At 55.0% G+C, this 19156-nt stretch overlaps 3 protein-coding genes across 4 annotated transcripts; all 3 read left to right on the top strand.

The window, feature by feature from the left end:
* The first annotated feature begins 10336 nt into the window (after nucleotides 1–10336).
* On the top strand, nucleotides 10337–12395 carry C1QA (complement C1q A chain). The gene is made up of 3 exons (XM_039702326.1): nucleotides 10337–10412; nucleotides 11109–11297; nucleotides 11421–12395. The coding sequence occupies exons 2-3, from the start codon at nucleotides 11135–11137 to the stop codon at nucleotides 11987–11989; spliced, it is 732 nt and encodes a 243-aa protein (XP_039558260.1). The 5' UTR covers nucleotides 10337–10412; nucleotides 11109–11134; the 3' UTR covers nucleotides 11990–12395.
* Nucleotides 12396–13375: 980 nt separating this feature from the next.
* C1QC (complement C1q C chain) lies at nucleotides 13376–15506 on the top strand. 2 transcript variants are annotated; one of them, XM_039702324.1, is made up of 3 exons: nucleotides 13376–13525; nucleotides 14155–14344; nucleotides 14560–15506. In XM_039702324.1, the coding sequence occupies exons 2-3, from the start codon at nucleotides 14164–14166 to the stop codon at nucleotides 15114–15116; spliced, it is 738 nt and encodes a 245-aa protein (XP_039558258.1). In that variant the 5' UTR covers nucleotides 13376–13525; nucleotides 14155–14163; the 3' UTR covers nucleotides 15117–15506. The 2 variants fall into 2 exon arrangements, with proteins under 2 accessions (XP_039558258.1, XP_039558257.1); XM_039702323.1 differs by lacking the exon at nucleotides 13376–13525 and having other exon boundaries at nucleotides 14131–14344.
* Nucleotides 15507–16407: 901 nt separating this feature from the next.
* C1QB (complement C1q B chain) lies at nucleotides 16408–18921 on the top strand. Its single transcript, XM_039702327.1, has 3 exons — nucleotides 16408–16554; nucleotides 17738–17897; nucleotides 18211–18921. The coding sequence occupies exons 1-3, from the start codon at nucleotides 16537–16539 to the stop codon at nucleotides 18777–18779; spliced, it is 747 nt and encodes a 248-aa protein (XP_039558261.1). The 5' UTR covers nucleotides 16408–16536; the 3' UTR covers nucleotides 18780–18921.
* Nucleotides 18922–19156: the final 235 nt, after the last annotated feature.

A 19156-nucleotide genomic window follows, 5' to 3' on the forward strand; every position in this document is an offset into this window, starting at 1 on the left:
TAGAAATGCTTCTCAGCATCACCCTGGGGGTGCTGGTAAACCACATGCTCTGCCCCAAACCCATTCCAGCTTCAGATCAGGTCTGAATTAAAAACCATTATTGATTTTGGATTGTCACTCCCAGCTTTTGATGTCTAAACTGGCAGTAGCCTTTCAATAATGTTTTTAAGGTTCTTCCTTCACCAGATGGGAAAAAATATACCTCTTTAGGCAGAAAGAGTATTACGCTTAATGTCATCACTCAGGGAAATGGAGCTTTAAAAAATACATTTTTATCAGAGTTCCTGGAAGCAAGGGAGCATCCCTTCCTGATTCTTGACTGGGAGAAGGGAACAGCCAGAGAGGGAACAAAGATTTTGCTGTTGAGGAGCCAGGTATCAGTGAAAACTCAAGCATGTACCACTGCAGTTCTGCAGACAGCTCTGTGTCACCTGCAGCTCCAAAGCAGAGTAACTGGGATGCTGAGAGAGGCTTTGCGTGTCACACACCGAGCTGGTGCGATCCCAGAGGAGCGGCAGGATGCTCATCTCCTGGAAGAACGACATCATGGGCAGAGTTCCTTGGTCTTCTCCCCAAATGATTATGTTTTCCTCTCCCTGCCTGTACACCTGGAGATGCAGCACTTCAGGGTCTGCAGCAGGGACACCGCACAGACAAGTGTGGGTAGTTCCTTTGCTGATTCCCAGTCTCTTATTCACTAAATTGTTGGCTTCAGTATTTTTTGGTAGTGGGAGCTGGGTCCAGCAGCTGAGGGACGTGAGGCTGCTGCAGCTGCCTGTCCCCAGGTCTGTCAGTAGTGAGGATGAACATGTGTACAGCACACACCTGTGCTGCATCTACACCTCTATACCTGTGTAAGTGTACGCCTGGACATCTGCCTGGCCACACAGCTCACAGACAGACACTCAGAGCACCCACAAGAACATCAACAGCACCAAAGAGCCTCATTCTGCTCCTGGGGCTGAGCAGGGTGCAGGTCTGACAGAGAGAATATAAATACACACACACACACACATGTATGTTCAACATTGATCCCTCCAGCAGCTGGGCTCAGACACCCAGTTTATCCACAATAAGTGAAGAAATTCTCTTTCCCCACATCCCACATTGTGTCTCACACCCAGGGCAGCAACGTCTTTGGTCCAAAAGGTGACCCCAGGAGCTACTTCCAGTGATTATTTTCATCCAGTGATGATTTTCACCTCCACTCTTGAACAGATGGCTCTGCTGGGACACCTCTGGAAGGGGCCATGGACAAGGGGGTTGTTCCTTGGGAGTCTGGATCCTCACCTGGCACTGCGTCCCTGTGCCCACCATGGCTTCTGGACATTTGGAGGGCTGATGGTTCTCCTTTAGGGAATATCGGGATAGCCCCAGGGTAGTGTTTGAGCTCCCCCTCCTGCCATTGTCTCTTCCTGCACCTTTGTGGATGCGCAAACAAGCTTTTATCACATCCTCTGGTCTCTAAATTGATAATTATCTCTACCCTAATTCCCTGGGACCTTTGGCAGAGATCCTCCAGCAGGCAGAGAGCAAGTCCAGGGTGCAGCCTCCACGTTAAGACTCAGCAGCAGTTTTTTGGCAATGCAGGAGGGTCCTTCCCCCCTTAATTCACATTCCCTTGACCATCTGCACAGTTTCATGTGTGCATCTGATGGAAGGTCTTCCCTCAGCATCTCAGCACTGGGAAATGCTCCGGGTGCCACCTCAAGTGGGATGGCACTGAATACTCTTTGTGCCCCCTGAGCTGTCCAAGCCCTGCAGGGTTGTGGACAGACCTTTGCAGGGGTCTGAAGTGCAATTTCTTGCCCACTTTGCCCAGTTCTTCCCTCCAGTGGTTTGCAAAGCCTGTTTTCCACCAGCCCTGGCTATTGTCACGCTTTGCTGCAGTGGCTGCACACCCAAAACACAGTTTATATTCAGGGGAGTTTTCCTGTCTAAAGCAACAATTGTCACTCATTCACATTCTGACCAAGCACTTCAAACCTTCTCGAATGGTGCCCTGCCTGGATGCCGAGGCAGCAGGCAAAGGGACAGGTCCTTGTCCCTGTCCCCACTGTACAGGCAGGGGTGACAAGAAGAGTGACAGAGCTGCCATCAATCACAGGGCCTGAGCAGAGGCTTCCGAGTATTTAAATCATTAATTAAGATTAATGAAATGCACTTTGGCAGTTCATTTAAGTGCATGTTTTGAACCTGAAACCTGGTCGTTAATTAGTGAGGGAGACAATTTGAAAGGCTCAGTAAATCCCCTCTTAAGCCCTGATGAGGCACATTCAGCTCCAAGTGCAAGGATATGGCCCTACCCAGGGGATGCTACATCACAGCAGTGTAGGAGACACTTGAGAACAAACACACATCCCAATAATATGGGCTTTTAGGGAATTAGGGAGATTCATCCAGCTCAGGACTGAGAATGGGAGGCACAAGCTGTAATCTCCTTGTATCATTGTGACAAATGAGAGGCTTCATTTGACTTCTCCAAGTAAATTAAATTGAAAAATTCAGGCATTACTGGAAGGATTAGAGTGCCTTAGAGATTCCACTGTCCAGCCCTGAATCCTCATCATGAAGGCTAATGCAACCAAATATGTCCCATTACAGGATGAATCTGACCTGGAAATAAAAATGCAGTCTTTTTGTCACATGAAATGCCACATAAAGCCCAGCTGTAGGGTCCTGCATGTATCACCTTGTGCTTATGCTTGGCCTCATGCTGGGACCTCTGTGTCCACCAGATCAGACCATGGAATCAGAGAATCCCAGACTGGTCTGGGTTGGAAGGCACCTTAAAGCTCCAGTGCCCCCCTGCCATGGGCAGGGACACCTTCCACTGTCCCAGGGTGCTCCAACCCCCATCTAACCTGGCCTTGGACACTGACAGGGACCCAGGGGCAGCCACAGCTGCTCTGGGCAGCCTGTGCCAGGGCCTGCCCACCCTCACAGGGAAGAATCTCTTCCCAATATCCAGAGGACAAGGGCCCACTGTCCAGAGGTAGCCACCTTCCAGGATGCTCTGTGGTTCCCTGCTCTGGTGACATACACAGGCCACAGCATCACAGCTGTCTTCTGCCACCAGTGCAAACTTCCCTCAGGATCTGGAGTATGGAGCTGTTTCAGGACTTTGGGCCACCCACTGGGGTGTTTGGAAAAACAGTGTTCAGACCTGTTGGAGCTCTGAAATTAAAAGTCCAGGTGAAGAATAACGCCAGGCCAAGGAGTCAGTGCTGGGGCTGCCACACAACTACCTCCACACAAAGAGTCTGGGGAGGCCTCTGAGGTGTTGATTGATTTGTTTCTGAGTTGTCAGCAAGGACATGGGTTTGACCTCAGCATGCAAGAGAGGACTTGGATGGGAGTGAATCCTGAGTGGTTCATGCCATTGCAAGTGGAAGTGTCTGTCCCATCTGGGAAGGGCTGTGTCCTGATGGGAAGCAGTGGAGGTGGCTGAGGAGGGTGAGCTCCTAGCAGAAGCAGAGAGGTTGGGATGTGTCCATGGAGGGCAAGGAACTGTTGAGCTGATGGAAGTGCCTCAGAAGCATGTGGAACACCCCAGGATTGAGGATACAGGTAGTGCTGCCCTCTGCTTGGAAGCAAAGCCAGAAAGCCACCAAAATCAGAGCTGCTGAAGGTCTGTGTTCATTAGACCAGGGTCATCAATCCTGGAATGGCTTGGATTGGAAGCAGCCTTAAAGACCACCTCCTTCCAACTCCCTGCCATGGGCAGAGATTCTCTCCACTCGAGGTGTGTGGCTTTCAGAGCACAGGAATGGGGTGGGCACCGTGGCCCAATGCAGCCTGAGCACCTCCCTGCCTTGGAAACATCCATCCCAGCTGTGCTCAGCACTGCTGATGTATTCCTTGGGAAAGCTGAGTGCAAGGCTGGCTGATGGAGCCTGAGGCACATGCTGGGGCCCTGCTGGCCACGGGCAGAGACAATCAGAGCCTCAGGATCAGCAATCAGCCACCCTCCAAAGTGGGCAGATGAGACAAGTGAGCCTGCGAGCTCACATCGATCCAGCAGCCAAGGGCAGGTAGAGGGGAGCTGAGTTCCCAGAAAAGCCCCTGTGGAAAGTGAGTTTGAACAAAAATGAGGTGTAATTGGCTGCAGCCAGCACAGACCTCCAGCTGCCATGACCCAGTTAACACTGATGCTCACCTGCAGGAAACTTCCACTGCATTTTCAAGGCCTCATGTCAGGGAAAGCAGGTCACAGCATGGAGGTAAGTCTGGGAAGGGGGCATGATGCTCCAGTAGCTTTCCGGAGCTGTCTGGGCACAGGGTGCAGGAAGGATCATCCCAGCCCAGCAGGGAAGCACAACATTGCTGAAAACCAGTGCCTGATGGTTCCCAGTCCATCGGAATGAGCACATCCCTGCCTGGTGGAGAGATTCCTGATGGTCTCACCATGGCCTAAAGGCTTGGAAGAGTCCAAATCCCACAGATCGAGAACTGAGGCAGCAAAACTCACAGCCTAGAGAGTGGCACCCTGTGTCTCCCCTCCACTATGGCCATCCCATGGGATTTGAAGAGAATCCCACCATGCCCAGGATGTATCTCAGAGCCTCACCTTCCAAACCTGTAGCATAAAGCCAAGAGGGAAAGGTCCAGGATGTATCTCAGAGCCTTCCAAACCTGTAGCATAAAGCCAAGAGGGAAAGGAATGACAAGAATTAGGATTTTGTTGTTGTTGTCACCTTGTAAAAATGGCACTTCAAGCTATTTTTAAACCTTTCAGGGTGTTTAGGAGCTACCATGGACTCTCCTTAAGGGGTGAATAGGCTCAGGACTTGTTGCTGGAGTAGGGAAAGGGTTAGGGTGGGAATCAATGGGCACCAGGCTGAATGTGAATAAAGCACAGGTGGGCTAAACTGCTGTACCAGGGAGAGTGTGGCCAGTTCAAGGGAAATTGTTCATCCTTATGATCAGCAGTGGAGAGACCAGCTCGCTGTCAGCCAGGGGAAGGGGAGGGTGAGGTGGGAGCTGATCTCTGCTGCAGTTGCTTGGGAATAATTGCAAGGAAACAGAGCCAAATCTATCTGTGATGGCAAATGGCATAACTAGGGATGGTGGGCACACAGGACACCTTCAGAGATTTGGGATGGACATCAGGAATCGTTTCTTTACCTGAGTGTGGTCCGGCTCTAAGAGAGCTCACTGGAGCAATGGCAATCTCTGTCCTTGGGGCGTTCCAGACTCAGGCAGGTAAAGCCACATCCTCTCTGATCTAATGCTGGAATAGTCCTGCCATGAGCAGGGAGCTGGACTGGGGATCCCTGAGGTCCTTTCTGCAGCTCTGCTGGGATCCACAGCACACTGCCTGCTGGACAACCCTGCTCTCTGGGGGGACTTTGTTCCAGGTATACCCTGGCATGGAAGGGTACAGGCTCTTCTCCCCTGATGTTGCAAAGGTCCAGGTCGGCTCCCTGATCCCATCCCAGCTGTGCCCAGCCTCCAGGAAGGCCTAAAGCACTTTAATCCCTTACTCACCCAGTGTGATCTTTCTTACTGATCTTAGGATGGACAGAATCTCATCCTGGATGCATCCATTGACTTTTGATGGAGGTGGGAAGATGCCAAACATGATCCATGGTGGCAATCAAATCAGTATTCTATACTAGAGTCCTGAGGCTCCCTGCAGCCTGCAGTCCTGTAAACACTTTCCCCATGCTTTTCAGAGACCAGTGTGAGCAGCTTTTGGTCCCCAGCCAGGCCCTACTATTCCCAAAAGCCTTTTGCTTCCTCTGTTTGCCCTTCTCCCCTGGGGAAGGAGCCATCCCTGCCAGGACAGCCCGGCTCTGCAGAGCAGGGACTCCTGCTGCTCACCCTGGGGCTCCTGGTGGGTTGTCAGCACAGCTCAGGGGCACCCTGCTCTGATACCACCTTATTTATGGCACATCCTTCCTGTCTTCTCCCTGCTATTATTGCCTGAAATGCTGTAATTTAGATTCCGGCTGTGTTTGATTGCAAACTCCCCCAATCTACAAATTTCAGTGACAAGCACTAGAGCAGCTCATTTACATGCCAAAGTGATCAATCTGGAACTGCTTGTTACACCAGAGAATAAATAAATAACGGATACATTAAAGAATGGGGAACAATCAGCCAAATTAACCAATAGATGTCGAATAATGACAAGCCCTGACATCCTCAACAGGGAACAAGAGAGAGAGGGATGGGACCAGCTTTCCCAGCATTGCCCAGGGCTGCTCAGCACTCATCTATCTCCTCTCGTCCCATGAGCCAACAGAGATGTGCATCAATGACAGGAGACAGCCAGCAAGGGCTGGAGCCTGAAATCCTGGCTCTTAAACCACATACCTATGTTTCTTCCTCACACCTGCTCTGTGCAAGCATCCATCATAAGAATAACTCATCCCCTGGGACAGCAATTAAAAACATTTCAGACACGTGGCAGTATGCCACACAGTGTTACACAGTGTGGCAAGTGGCTTTGCAGCCTGATTTTCACCTGGCATCTCATGAAATCCTTCCAGGGCACCATCTTTCTCCAAAGCCCCTGCCAGGACAATGGATCTAGGTGGGGGTCGGTTTCTTCTCCCAGGTAACAAGTGACAGGACAAGAGGAAATGTTCTCAAGTTGTGCCAGGGGAGGTTTAGGCTGGATATTAGGGAAAATTCCTTCACTGAAAGAGCTGTCAGCCACTGGCACAACTGCCCAGGGCAGTGCTGGTGTCACCATCCCTGAAGGGATTTAAGAGATATGGATGTGACTCTTGGGGGGCCTGGCTCAGTGATGGACCTGGCATTAACCTGGTGCGTTAATGTTTGGAGTCCAAGGTCTTAGAGGGCTTTTCCAAACGTTACGCTTCCATAATTCTCTGATTCTATTTGGGACAGCCCAGCTCAACAGCTACAACATCCATCTACGTGGTCAATCAGGCACCAGTGGCTGCAGAAAGGTGGATGCTGTGAGCTGTCCTCACCTCCCAGTGAGTGCAGGTGGCCAGCTGGGATGCTGGTGCCTGGCAGCAGAGGGGTGTGTGCTACCTGCCAGCACTGCTGTCTCCATCACTGCCTCCCATTCAGGACAGGTAAGTGCCAGCTGTCTGATTTATCCATCACTGCCTCCCATTCAGGACAGGTAAGTGCCAGCTGTCTGATTTATCCTCCTCTGGCAGCTCCTGCCCGTCAGCTCGGCACCCCAGGGATCCCCAGCAGGGAAGGCAGCACTCTCCTTGCTGTCTGCTGTCAGCAGCTCATGTGTGCCTGCAGGCACTGGGGGCAGGGGGAGGCTGTGCAGGGGTCACTTCCCTTCCAAGAAGGGCTGCAGGGCTGGGAGGGCACTGACCCACCTCGCTGGGACCCCCAGCTGGGAGGGTGGACAGAGGAGGAGCTGCCCCGTGCTGAAAGGAGCAGGGGCATCTGAAGCAGAGTTCCTGGGTGTGCAGCAGTGCCAAGAGGCAATAACAGGTGCCCTAAATCATGAGGATGCTCACCTGAGTGCTGAGGTTCCCCAAGTACCAAGGCATCGTGTTCTTTGGGGATGATTTTGTGACACCTGGGGCTCTACAGAGCTTCTACATCCTCTGGCTAGTCCAGGTAATCTCTCTTTGGGGCTGGCCCCATTCCATGTCGTCGGGCCTCCCCTACATGGTGTCAGTCCCAGCTCCATACTGGAGCCTGGCCGCGGTGCTGCTGGGGGCTCTGCCGGACCTGCCCCGCAGGGAGAATCCAGCACGGCTGTACGGGCCCCGCACCTCCCGCCACGGCCTGATCGTCACCGAGCAAAGCCCGCTTGTGCCCCCATCCCGGGGAGCGCCAAACCGCCCCCGGCCTGGGGAAAGGGCCTTTGGGGCTGCTGGGGGACATGGGTTATCCCGGCTCCACGTGCGCCCGCGCGGCGCCTGGCAGAGCTGTCCGAGTGGGCCCCGCAGCTGGACATGGCGCGGTAGCCCGGGACACACTGCGGGAGCCCGGGACACACTGCGGGAGAGGCAGCAGTGCCATCTCGCGGCGCGTCCCCGCGCTGCCGGGCCCGCCGCATCCCCCGCTCCCGGCAGCGGGAGGGGGAGAACCGCAGGGGCCCGGCTGCGGCGTTTCTGTGCCGGCAGTTGCGTCTGCAGGAGCCTCCGGGATGGCGCCGTGCAATGCTCGGGCTGGCTCCCCGCGGCCGGCACCTCTGGAGCCACGGCTGTCGCTGGAAATGGCTCCCCATTGCCAGAGGGCAGGGTCACATTGGTTGTTGGGGACGAATCCTTCCCTCTGAGGATGGAGAGCGCCTGGCACAGGTTGCCAGAGAAGCTGTGGCTGCCCCATCCCTGGAAATGTCTGAGGCTAGGTTGAACATGGAAAGCGTCCCTGCCCATGTCAGGGGGTGGAACAAGATGAGCTTTAAGGTCCCCTCCAGCCCAAACCAATCTGGGATGTCTCAGTTCCAGAGAGGAGGAGGAGGAGGAGGAGTTGCTCAGAGGATGGGAGAGGAAGGCTTGGCTTGACCACAGCAGCTCTGAAAGTGAGTGGGGCTCAACACTTCTCAGAAATCTCAATGACTTGGGGGAGGGAACACCTAGACCTGCACCAGCTCTCAGGAGATGCTGGAAACCCACAGCCAGGCCCTGTAATTGAGCATTTAAATGGTGTTAAGGAGACAGCAGAAGACAAAGGACACAGAGCATGAGGACACCGCCATCAATCAATGCTGGGTGAAATGATGGAGTGGTCTAATTTGGGCTGTGTATTAAGAAAGGGCAATAGGACAGAAATACAATTACTGTCCAGAAATACCATTTGGTGGAATGTGGGTCCTTTCCAGCTCACCTGTCATCTTGTCTTGACATGGTTACAGGACAGGTTGATAGGAGATCTCTGCTGATAAAATAAAATCACATTTCTTCTGGTCATCTGATTTATTATGGAGTAACATTTTGATTAAAAATGTGTAACATATTGCATTAAGTGGGTATCTAGTCAATGAATTAAAGACCAACTCATTGTCAGATCTCTGTTGGCAAAGGTCTCTGGACTGAGTTTTGGTCATTTTCTTTTTCAGCTGTTTTGGAAATGATGCAACACCTCCCTTGGGAATGCAGGAAGCAAAAGGCAGAGGGAATAGGGGGTTTGTCAACTCCCCTGGACTTTGGAGTCACCCTAATGCCAGGTCTGCTTACCGTCTTCTTTCCTTGGATATCCTCCCCTGAGCCCCAGCTCCAGAGCAGCTGCCACAGGATTCCTGAAAGGACATTCAAGGGGACTTGGATGAGAGGGCTCCTCCTCACTGCCCACTGTGTCCCCCATGGGGGGGCCTGGGTGGTCCCCAGGGTCCCAAGGATGGTCACTGTGGCACCTCCCATGCCCATGGGATGGGGTTTGTGGACTGGTGGCATCTTGGGGATCTTGTTCAGCAGAGCTGAGTGTGCATCCCTGGACTCACTCCCTGCACTCAGTGATAGGAGGTGCTGGTGTTTCACTTGGCAGATCTGGAGGCCACACACAGCTCCTGGGGTTGCCCAGATCTGGCTGGTGCAAGGCACAGCTACCCACAGGGAACTGAGAACATCACCAGTTCCTCATCTTTTCCCACCCTACTCTAGACACTGTGTCTCCAAAGCACTAAAGCGAGGGCAGAAGGAAGGAGATCATTGGAACATGGACTATCCTGAGTTGGAAGAAACCCTCAGGGACCATCAGTCCCACTCCTGACCCTGCACAGATACTCCAATAATCCCATCCTGTGCCTCAGAGCATTGGCTAAACACTCGTGGAGCTCTGGCAGCCTTGGGGCCATGACTGTTCCCTGGGGAGCCTGGGCAGTGCCCAATCACCCTCTGGGGGAAGAACCTTTCCCTAATACCCAACCAAAATACTCGAGGCCCATCTGAGCCACAGAGGCACTGATGATCCCTTTGCTGGATTCTGCTCCATGCAAGTGCAGTGCCAAGGTGGGCATCTGGAGGGGTCAGCACCCAGCAGCACCATGACAAAGTGACAGACACTGTGCCCATCACCCAGAGCAGAGGCCTCCAAGGGTGATCTCCTGCCCTGAGCATCCCTTGGGTGGCTGTGACACCTGGTACTCCCATTACCTCTCCTCTCCTGCCATCTCAGCAGCCTGTGGGCATCCTCCAGTCATGCTGCTTTGTGCCTAGTCACCACCAGCCCCTGCTGCTGGGCCAGGCTAGGCACCCAGTGGTGCTGTGCTCTCCCTGACCAAGCTGTTTCCAGTAAAGCCAGAAACAAGCATGGAAAGGGGAACAAGTTTCTTTCTCTTAGAGAGAAAGTGAAACTCAACACATCCCCTCTCCAACCAGGCAAACCGCAGTGCATGCAAGTTCATCCTTCCCACCCCTCTTCCTCTTCCTCCTACTCTTCCCACCCCTCCCTACTCCCAGAGAAGAGCTTCCAGCAAACGGAGCTGCTCACACTGCCCTGTCTTCAGCCTCTGCACCAAGGTAATTCACCACAAACAGCCGGGGACACTCTCCTCTGCTGCCACCATTTTCCAGTCCTTGCTCCCTGTCCTCCTTCGTTCTTCACTTCCCCCTCCACAAGGGCTCAAAGTAGAAAAACAGGGAGAAGATTATGCGGGGGGAAGAGGAATCTGCAGGAATCTGTCCTTGCTCTGTGTGATTGTGGACATCACTGGGCTCTGCTGACTTGTCCCAGGCTGAGAACCTCAGGTTTTGAGATAGATCCATGTCCTTTCTCCCAGCTCTGCATGTTGGAGGTTTGGATCCCATTTGCCATTTTCCCCTTTCCTGTTTAGCACTGTCATGTCTTTGCATCCTTTCCTCCTTTGTGCTCTCTATCCTGTGGGGCCACTGCCCCACACAGCAGTGCTTCTCCCCCCAAACTGGAATAAACATCCTCTACAGGCATCTGAGGTGCCCCTACCCCTGCCCAGGGCATGGAGGAAAGGGCTTGTGCCATGCTCCATGTCCTGGGCTTTTCAATCCCAGAGCTCTGTCATGTGCATGCTAGAGATTTTCAGTGCCATCAGTGATTTCAGATCACAGAGCCTCAAAACCCTTCCCTGCAGGTGGTGTCTGGTTCTCCATACTGGACAATGCAGTAGATCTGTGGATGCATCTGATGAGGACACCTTATCTCTGACCAAGGTTCATCTGCGTGTTTGCCTCCCTCTCCAGTTCATCCCTGTGCTGTAGGAAGCAGGATGCAAGCTGGATTCTTGCTGGCAGCCAGTACCCTGGCAGCAGTGCTGGGCATGGCCCTGCTGGAGGACGGAGTGTGTAGGGCACCGGATGGCAAGAACGGCTCCCCTGGAGTCCCTGGCCGTGATGGGAGGCCAGGGCAGAAGGGTGATGTGGGAGAGCCAGGTAAGAGGAAGCCGGGGATGTTGGGGGCCTGGGAGCCTCTTGGTAGGAGCATCCCAAGCTGTGGGAGCAGCTCAGGAGATGCCGGATGTGCATGAACTTCTTCTCCTCCCCACTTCTCCCCAGGGAGAGCAGCACTGAGCCCGAGCATCAAGGGACCCGAAGGGGATGCAGGCGAACCAGGGCCTCCTGGCCCGCCAGGCATGCGTGGCCTACCTGGCTCTCTTGGCGATCCTGGGTTGCCCGGGATGCGAGGGCCACCAGGGCAGAAAGGGCAGGCCGGCGATGCTTTGGGGCACCCGCGTCCCGCCTTCTCCGCCTCCAGGCTGTCCCCGCCACGTGCAGGCACCACGGTGGTGTTTGACAGGATCATCACCAACCAGGAGAACTCCTACAGCCCCCGGACCGGGAAGTTCACCTGCCGCATTCCCGGGCTCTACTACTTCGCCTTCCAGGTGGTGTCCCACGGAGACCTGTGTCTGAGCATCACCAAGAACGGGCTGGGCGTGGTCAGCTTCTGCGACAACAACAGCCACGGCATCCTGCAGGTGAACTCGGGCAGCAGCGTGCTCAGCCTGGCCGTGGATGACCACGTGTCCCTGACCACCAACCCTGCCCAGGGCAGCTCCATTTACAGCGGCTCCGAGGCCGACAGCGTCTTCAGCGGGTTCCTGGTGTCCCCAGAGGCAGCCTGAGGGACTCCCACAGCATCGTGGGGTGTCTGCCTGCCTGGCTGCTCCCCTCTGGGTTTGTGGGATGCTTTAGTGCCACAGCGCATGGGGATGGTTCCAAATTGAGCATCCAGAAGTGTTCTGTGATTCCCCAGTGTCACAACTGGCCAAGCTGTGGGTCACCACTGCAGCACTCACCTCCATGCTGAGCCTGCCTGCACTGTCCTGGAGGCTGTGGACTCTCATTCCTTTCTTCTCCTGGGCACTCAAGCTCCAATCCCAGTTGTCACCAGCTGTGGCTCTTTGCTCCTGAGTGGGAAATCACTGCCTGCCACTGCTTCTGCTCCACTAACCACTGCAAAAGCCTTCCTGGCACTGGGACACATCCTGTCATCCCATCAGTAAAAAATAAATGCTTCTTCTACCACTACTCCTTGGGTGTTCTTTTCTACTCATGCATCTTCCCCAAACCATCAATATCCTGGACCCCTTCCCAAGCTGCCAGGGAGAGAAGTGATTCCAGCTTGTCCTGGCACTGCAAAGGCAGAAGGACAGGGAGGAATGGAGTGTCCAATCAGAGCTGACACTTCCAGGGAGGAATAAGAAACATCTGGGACAGGGCTATGTGTGTCCTTCTCTGCTGAGCTCAAGGTAGCTGTCCTGCAGGGGAAAACACAGGCAGCAGATCCTGTACCTCACCTGCATGGTCCCAAGTTGGCACCCAAACTCTCCCAGGAAGGCAAAAGGCAGCTGTGGTCCTCTGGCATTACAGCAAGGCAGGACAGGGACATTGGAACACGGATGGGGTTGTGGGGTGATGGTGGTGGAGCTGCCATCAGATGCCATACCCTGGGACTGCTCCTCAGGGGAGCTGCTCCACAAACACTGGGCACTCAATTATCCCCGTTCCTGGAGCAATGAGGAGGAGGCTGGGTCACCTGCAAGGAGCAACACCCCAGTGAGGGATCTTGGGGCCTCACCAAGTCTAGCACCCAGCAGAACTTGGAGTATGGGGAAAGGTGCAGATCAGAAACTCTCAAAGGGAAACATTTTCCATTCCTGTTTAGGGGTGCAGCATCTTCCCTCAGAGCCAGGCTGCGACCTTGCAGCAGCCCCTCAATGCCACAGGCATCTCCAGCCCACTGGAGCTGGCCTGAGGCTCTTCTCCCAAGCTGTCCTTCTGCTCAGAAACAAGGGAAGAGGGAAAGCAGGGGATTTGGGGAGGGCTATTCCCTGCAGAGACTTGGGGGTTGTGCCACATCTCTTTGAGCTATGTCCCACCTCTTTCCTTCCAGTCCTTCCTGTTGCAGAGGCACCAGTACAGGCTTCGATGGAGAGCCAAGAAAGTGCTGTCTCAGCAGAAAGCATCGGGCAGGAGGATGTGGAATTTGGCTGAGAACAGCTTGGGTTCTGTGTTCACGTGGGCCCTTTACCCTTTGCTAACTCTGTGACTTCCTCCGTGAGGGTGTCGGGGAGCCGCGCCCACCGCGCTGTGCTGGCAGTGACCACGCGCCCAGCGGGATCCGCAGCCTGGCTTCCCTGCCCTGGTCCCCACCAGAGGTAAGAGGTGCTGCAGGGTCCCTGTCTTGAGGGTGGGACTGGGAGTCCAGCAGCATGGCACACTGCTGGAGAGGGGGAGAATGAGAGGAGGATGTGGATGAGAGAGGAGGAGGAGGAGGAGAGGACAGAGGCAGCGGCACTGACAGGCTGCACACGTGTGATGGAGAGAGGATGCACCAGCTGGTGGAAGGATTGATCCTGATGGACAGAGCCAGGACAGTGCAGCTGCTGCTGGAGGAGGGAGATCAGCTGTGTGCAGGGAGTTCCAGCCTCGGTACAGCACAGGGCGACAGTCTGCAGTGGTGTGTGCATCTCCAGGGTTTGGGGACACGGGACTCAGAGGGCTTGGGGCTGGCCATGGGTACCTCAGACGTCATGGCTCCATCCAGACTAAAAGTCCAACTCTCACTGCGCCATCAGGGGCTGCCCTGGGGCTGGAGAAGAGCCTGAGGTCCATCTCCACATGTCCACCTCCCCACTGTCCTGCAGTGTGTATGGGTGGGACATTGAGGACACACCCATGGCATCCAGGTGTTCCTGGTATATCCAGGCTCCTTTTCTCCATGTCCTGCAAGCCACCCTGCTGTGACCCCTCACTCCAGCACTTTCTTTCACTGTCCATGCTACAGAACACCAAAATGGAGAAGAGATTCTGGGAGCAGCTCTATCTGGCCCTCACCCTCCTCCTCCTGAATCTGGGCTCTTCTGTGACTGTAGAAAACCCTCACAGCTGCTATGGAGCCCCAGGTTTGCCAGGAATGCCAGGTATACCAGGCAGGGATGGCCGGGATGGACTGAAGGGAGCCAAAGGAGAGCCAGGTGAGTGAGCGAGGAGGGAAACCACATGGGCTCTTGCAGGGGGCACTGAGTCCTCAATGGCTGGTCTGCCTGGGTTTGCAGGATGTGGAGAGCATCCTCTGTAGTCAGGTGGAAGAGGCAGCAGCACTCTCCTGCCTAAAGGAAGGGGCTAGAGAAACCTCTCCCCACATCCTGCCATTGACACTGACTCCCTTTCACGCCCCACCACCCCACAGGTATCCCAGCTTCTTCTACACAGATAGGGCCCAAGGGCATGAAAGGGGAACCAGGCCTCCCAGGCCCTCCAGGCAAGCGTGGGCCCCCTGGGCTCCCTGGTGCAATGGGAATCCCTGGGGAGCCGGGCCATGCTGGCCCCCCGGGAATGCCAGGCAGCTCCAAGCAGAAGCAGCAGTCGGCGTTCTCAGTGACGAGGCAGACCAGCCAGTACCCCTTGAAGAACGTCCCCGTGGTTTTCAACAATGTCATCACCAACACCAACCATGACTACAACACCACCACGGGCAAGTTCACCTGCAGGCTCCCTGGGGTCTACTACTTCGTCTTCCACAGCTCACACACAGCCAACCTCTGTGTCATCCTGCACAAAAACCAGAGGAAGATGGCCAACTTCTGTGACCACAAGACCAACGCCATGCAGGTCAGCTCGGGGGGGACGCTGCTCCACCTGGCTGCTGCAGACGAGGTCTGGCTGGGAGTGAACGACTACAATGGCATGGTGGGCATCGCCAACTCCGACAGCATCTTCTCAGGCTTCCTGCTCTTCCCGGACTAGAGGATCAGCAGAGCTCACCCCAGCACCTTCTACCTGCCCTGAACACACTGCTTACTGCTGGGCTCTTCCTGATGCTCCCAGTTTCTCCACAGGGAGGGCATCAAGCCCAGCAGCCAGACCCCCAGCTCGGTCTGGGGTCTGAGCATGGTAGCTGCTGCACAGGAGAAACAGGCACATCTGCTACATCTGCACCCAGAGTGATGGTGCTGAGCTCCTGGTGCTGCTGGCCCTGCCACGTGCATCCCCCCTTGCTAGCCCTACATTACCTCAGAGGTCTCCCTGTGTTTTGCCTCTCCCCACTGCCTCAGCTTCAGCCAGGTGTTCTGGCCCAGGCTGCAGCAACCCCTTTGCCATGAGCTGGCTGTGGAAAGTGTCAATAAAACCTTCTCCAGTGCACCTGGTGTAGTGTGTTGTTTCCTCCCTGTCCTACCTCTCTGTGATGTGCACAAATGTGCAGGTGACATCTGGCCATCTGTGTGGCATCAGCATGTCCCCAAGCCTCACTGGCATCAGAGACCAACACATCCCACCTGCACCCGTTTACACAGGGAGTGGGACCCCTGCTGCCGCAGGAACAGGATGGTTCCTGTGTCCCCACACAGCCCCTACCAAGAAGGCACCAAGACTCATCCAAGCAGAACCCTGATACTCCCCTTCCCTTCAATGCTCTACAGGAACACAGACTGCAAAGGAAACCCCAACACCATGGCTGGGACATCTCTGGGGTCCCTACCAGGATGGGGCAGGGGAAGCACTCTAGCTTTCCTGAGCCAAACCAAAGGAGCTCATGGTTGTGGAGAATGCAGAGCCCACCAAAACCCAGCAGGGACTTCTCCTGGTGTCACACATTGAAGGGTGGAACAAGGCAGTCACCTCTCCAAACGTCCTGTACTTCACTTCCACAAGACAGTTGCCAAAGCAGGGAATGCTTTTCCCACAGGGTAAAATCACTTCCCATGCACAATATTCAGGAGAGTCAGGGGCACAGACTCAGGGTGATGGATGCTGAGACCCTGCAGCATCCCCTGGGCTTGCAGAGCTGGAAGTGTGCAGAGCAGCCTGAGGAGTGCTGTCTGAGTGCATGCACATTTCTGCAGCTCTGATGGGTTACCTTAAACTCATCTGGAGCTCCGAAGAGTATTCCTCACAGCAAGCACCCCTGAGCAGGACCCAGGGACCCTGCAGGGCAGAGCTGTGGCTGGAGGGGCTCAGAGTGCTATTTGGGGATGGCTTGTCCTGCTCAGCTGACAACAGCATTTGTGGAGGATCTGAAACTGCCACGGAAAAAGGACAGGAGCTAAAGATAAAAAGGGGATGTGTCCCAGATCCTTTCACAATAACCCATGCAGCAAACTTCTGCTTCTCCTCTCGGGCATTTCTGAGCAGAACACTGGGGTGTCCTTCTCCATCTCCCCACCTGATGAACAAGGAGCTCAAGGTAAGAGCAAGACTGAGCCCAAGGTTCCCCCTGCAGGCAGGAGCATGTGGGGACCCCTGCTCTGGCAGGTGACAGTCACCTGCATTGCTGGCACTTCCCTGTGGCCTGGGGCAGAAGAGAAACGGGGTGGAGGTGCTGCTCTGGGGGTGGTGGAGGTCCCTGATGAGACTCTGACCCCTCCTGCTCCACTCGGAAGAAGTAAAACATAAAAGCAGAGATGGCAGAGTTCCAGAAGGGTTATCAGGGACTGAAAGGTGCACTCTCAAAGGTGCCCTGGGGGTGCTCTCCTGCCCTGAGAAGCTCTTGTCTTCTCATGCCCCTGGGCTGGGAGCCTGTGGATCAGTCCTTGTTCCTGCTGCACCCAAATCAGAATGGCTGTGGCTGGAGGATCCAACTCACCAATCTTTTGTCCTGCTGGCACCAGAGCTTCAGCACTGGGAAAATCCACCTGAGGGGGGGGAGTTGTGGCTGGGGTGCTGTGATGTCCAGATACAGCCTCCAAATGCCCAGTGCTTATCCACATGTGCCCACACCAGGATCTGGGGGAAGGAGTTGGGCAGGAAGGGCAGGAAGAAGGTAAGGCCCCAGGCATGGAAGCCCAGATAACTGTCCCAGTGAGGCTCGTTAGATACAGAAATGCCTCTGGCATTGAGCAGCTGTGTGACAGGTCGCAAGGGGAACCTGTGGGATGGAGGAGGGAGGTTTGGGGGCTCATTGCCATCTTCAAGTACTGACGCTGTCCCTTAGACATGCTGGTGGAAGGCAAGGCCTGTTCCCTTGCAGATGACAAAACTGCTGTGGTTGGGTAAGGATTTTACCCTGCAAGCATGGTCCTGAGATGAGATGGGGAATTCCTCCCACAAGGCAGCAGCATGGCCACATTGGACATCAGATCCCTGAGATAACCTGTCCCAAATATTCATGTGGCTGAAGCTGTGGGGACTTGTAAAATGGGGATTTAAGAATGACAAGAGACTGCAAGCTCTGCCTTGCCCAAGGGTTATGGTCCTTTGCTCCAGGGCCAGCAGGAGAGTGGATTTGGCTCTGCAGTAGGATGTTTTCCCTCCCTGATGGTATTACCTAGACTTGCTTGCAGTCACCATCTTTCAGAGCAGCTCAGAGTGTCTTCCCCAGCCCTCCCACCACCCAGGAAAACCCCTGACACCATTCCATGCTCCCACAGATGTGGCTCGTGTGGGCTATGCTGATCTGCCTGGCTGGAGGGCAGCCTGCCAGTGCCACGCTCTGCAGGACCTACGGCACCATCCCAGGCATCCCAGGATTACCAGGACAGCCTGGCAGCGATGGCAGGGATGGGGAGAATGGCCCAAAGGGTGAACAAGGTAAGGTAGGAGCTGCAGGTGGGTAAAACACTGTCTTGTGAATGCCAAGAGCAGGGAAAGACAGTGCCAGGCACATGGTTCTGGGAAAGCAACCCATTTCCACCAGTTCTTCGAGGTCTTGTCAGGTGAGGATGATGGAGCACCCCAAGGAACCTGGGGAAGGAGGGGGATGACAGCAAGGTGTGTCACACCTGCCTGTTGGGCAGGGTCTCCACTGAGCCACAGCCAGCACAGGTTTCCTTGCTCATGCTCCCTCTCTGCAGACAAATGGGTCTTGGCTGTGACCACAGTAACTCTTCCTCCTCTTTCCTAGGACCCTCCGGCCAGAGTGGAGAAGGGAGAGGGGAGAAGGGAGTCCCGGGACTCCCGGGACAGCCTGGGAAGGTCGGTCCCAGAGGCATCCCAGGTCAAATGGGCTTACCAGGTATCAGGGGACTGCCTGGCCCCATGGGAGAAGCCGGTGACTACAAGGTCACCTTCAAGTCCGGGTTCTCTGCTGCCAGGAGCATCAGCTCCTACCCCCGCCGGGAGCAGCCCATCCGCTTCGACCGCATCATCACCAACGAGAAGGGGCACTACGAGAACCGCTACGGCCGCTTCACCTGCCGCGTGCCCGGCACCTACTACTTCACCTACCACGTCACCTCCCGGGGCAACCTGTGCCTCAACATCAAAAAGGGCCAGGGTGCCAGCAGGGGCGAGAGGGTGGTGACCTTCTGTGACTTCGTGCACAACAGTTTCCAGGTCACCACAGGTGGTGTGGTCCTCAAGATGGCCATGAACGAGTCTGTGTGGCTGGAGCCAACAGAGAAGAACTCCTTGGTGGGGCTGGAAGGGTCTGACAGCATCTTCTCTGGCTTCCTCATCTTCCCTGACGCTTAGCCCACCGGAGATGTGTCTGTGGCCAATCTCTGCAGTCCGTGCAGAACTGAGGACTCCCCTGGAAACTCTCTGCTCCCAAATCGGTGCTTGAAGCACACTGCTGCCATTCTTGCACAATAAATGAGAGCTCTTCGCACTATTGGTCCCTTTCTGGATAGGATTTTGCCTTTTTCCTCACAAATAATTTTCACACAACTAGAGCACTGGTTCTCGCCCTCTTGGGTGCCACCCAGGCTCATTAGCATCTCCTCACTGCTGAGTGGAGCCAGACAAGTCATGCAGTTCCTGCTGCAGACCAGGCCGAGTATCTCCATCCAGAGCCACCCAAACGGTCCCAGCCCAGGGTTAGGAAAACATGGAGAGGCAGCTGAGCCTTT

This window comes from Passer montanus, unplaced genomic scaffold (genome assembly GCF_014805655.1).
Source record: "Passer montanus isolate IOZ18808 unplaced genomic scaffold, ASM1480565v1 scaffold155, whole genome shotgun sequence".
Taxonomy (NCBI): Eukaryota; Metazoa; Chordata; class Aves; order Passeriformes; family Passeridae; genus Passer; species Passer montanus.

Coding starts and splice junctions, on each gene's coding strand:
- C1QA (XM_039702326.1), top strand. CDS start 11,135: ATGCAAGCTGGATTCTTGCTGGCAGCCAGTACCCTGGCAGCAGTGCTG. Junction 11,298..11,420: donor GGGTGATGTGGGAGAGCCAG/GTAAGAGGAAGC, acceptor ACTTCTCCCCAG/GGAGAGCAGCACTGAGCCCG.
- C1QC (XM_039702323.1), top strand. CDS start 14,146: ATGCTACAGAACACCAAAATGGAGAAGAGATTCTGGGAGCAGCTCTAT. Junction 14,345..14,559: donor GGGAGCCAAAGGAGAGCCAG/GTGAGTGAGCGA, acceptor ACCACCCCACAG/GTATCCCAGCTTCTTCTACA.
- C1QB (XM_039702327.1), top strand. Junction 17,898..18,210: donor TGGCCCAAAGGGTGAACAAG/GTAAGGTAGGAG, acceptor CCTCTTTCCTAG/GACCCTCCGGCCAGAGTGGA.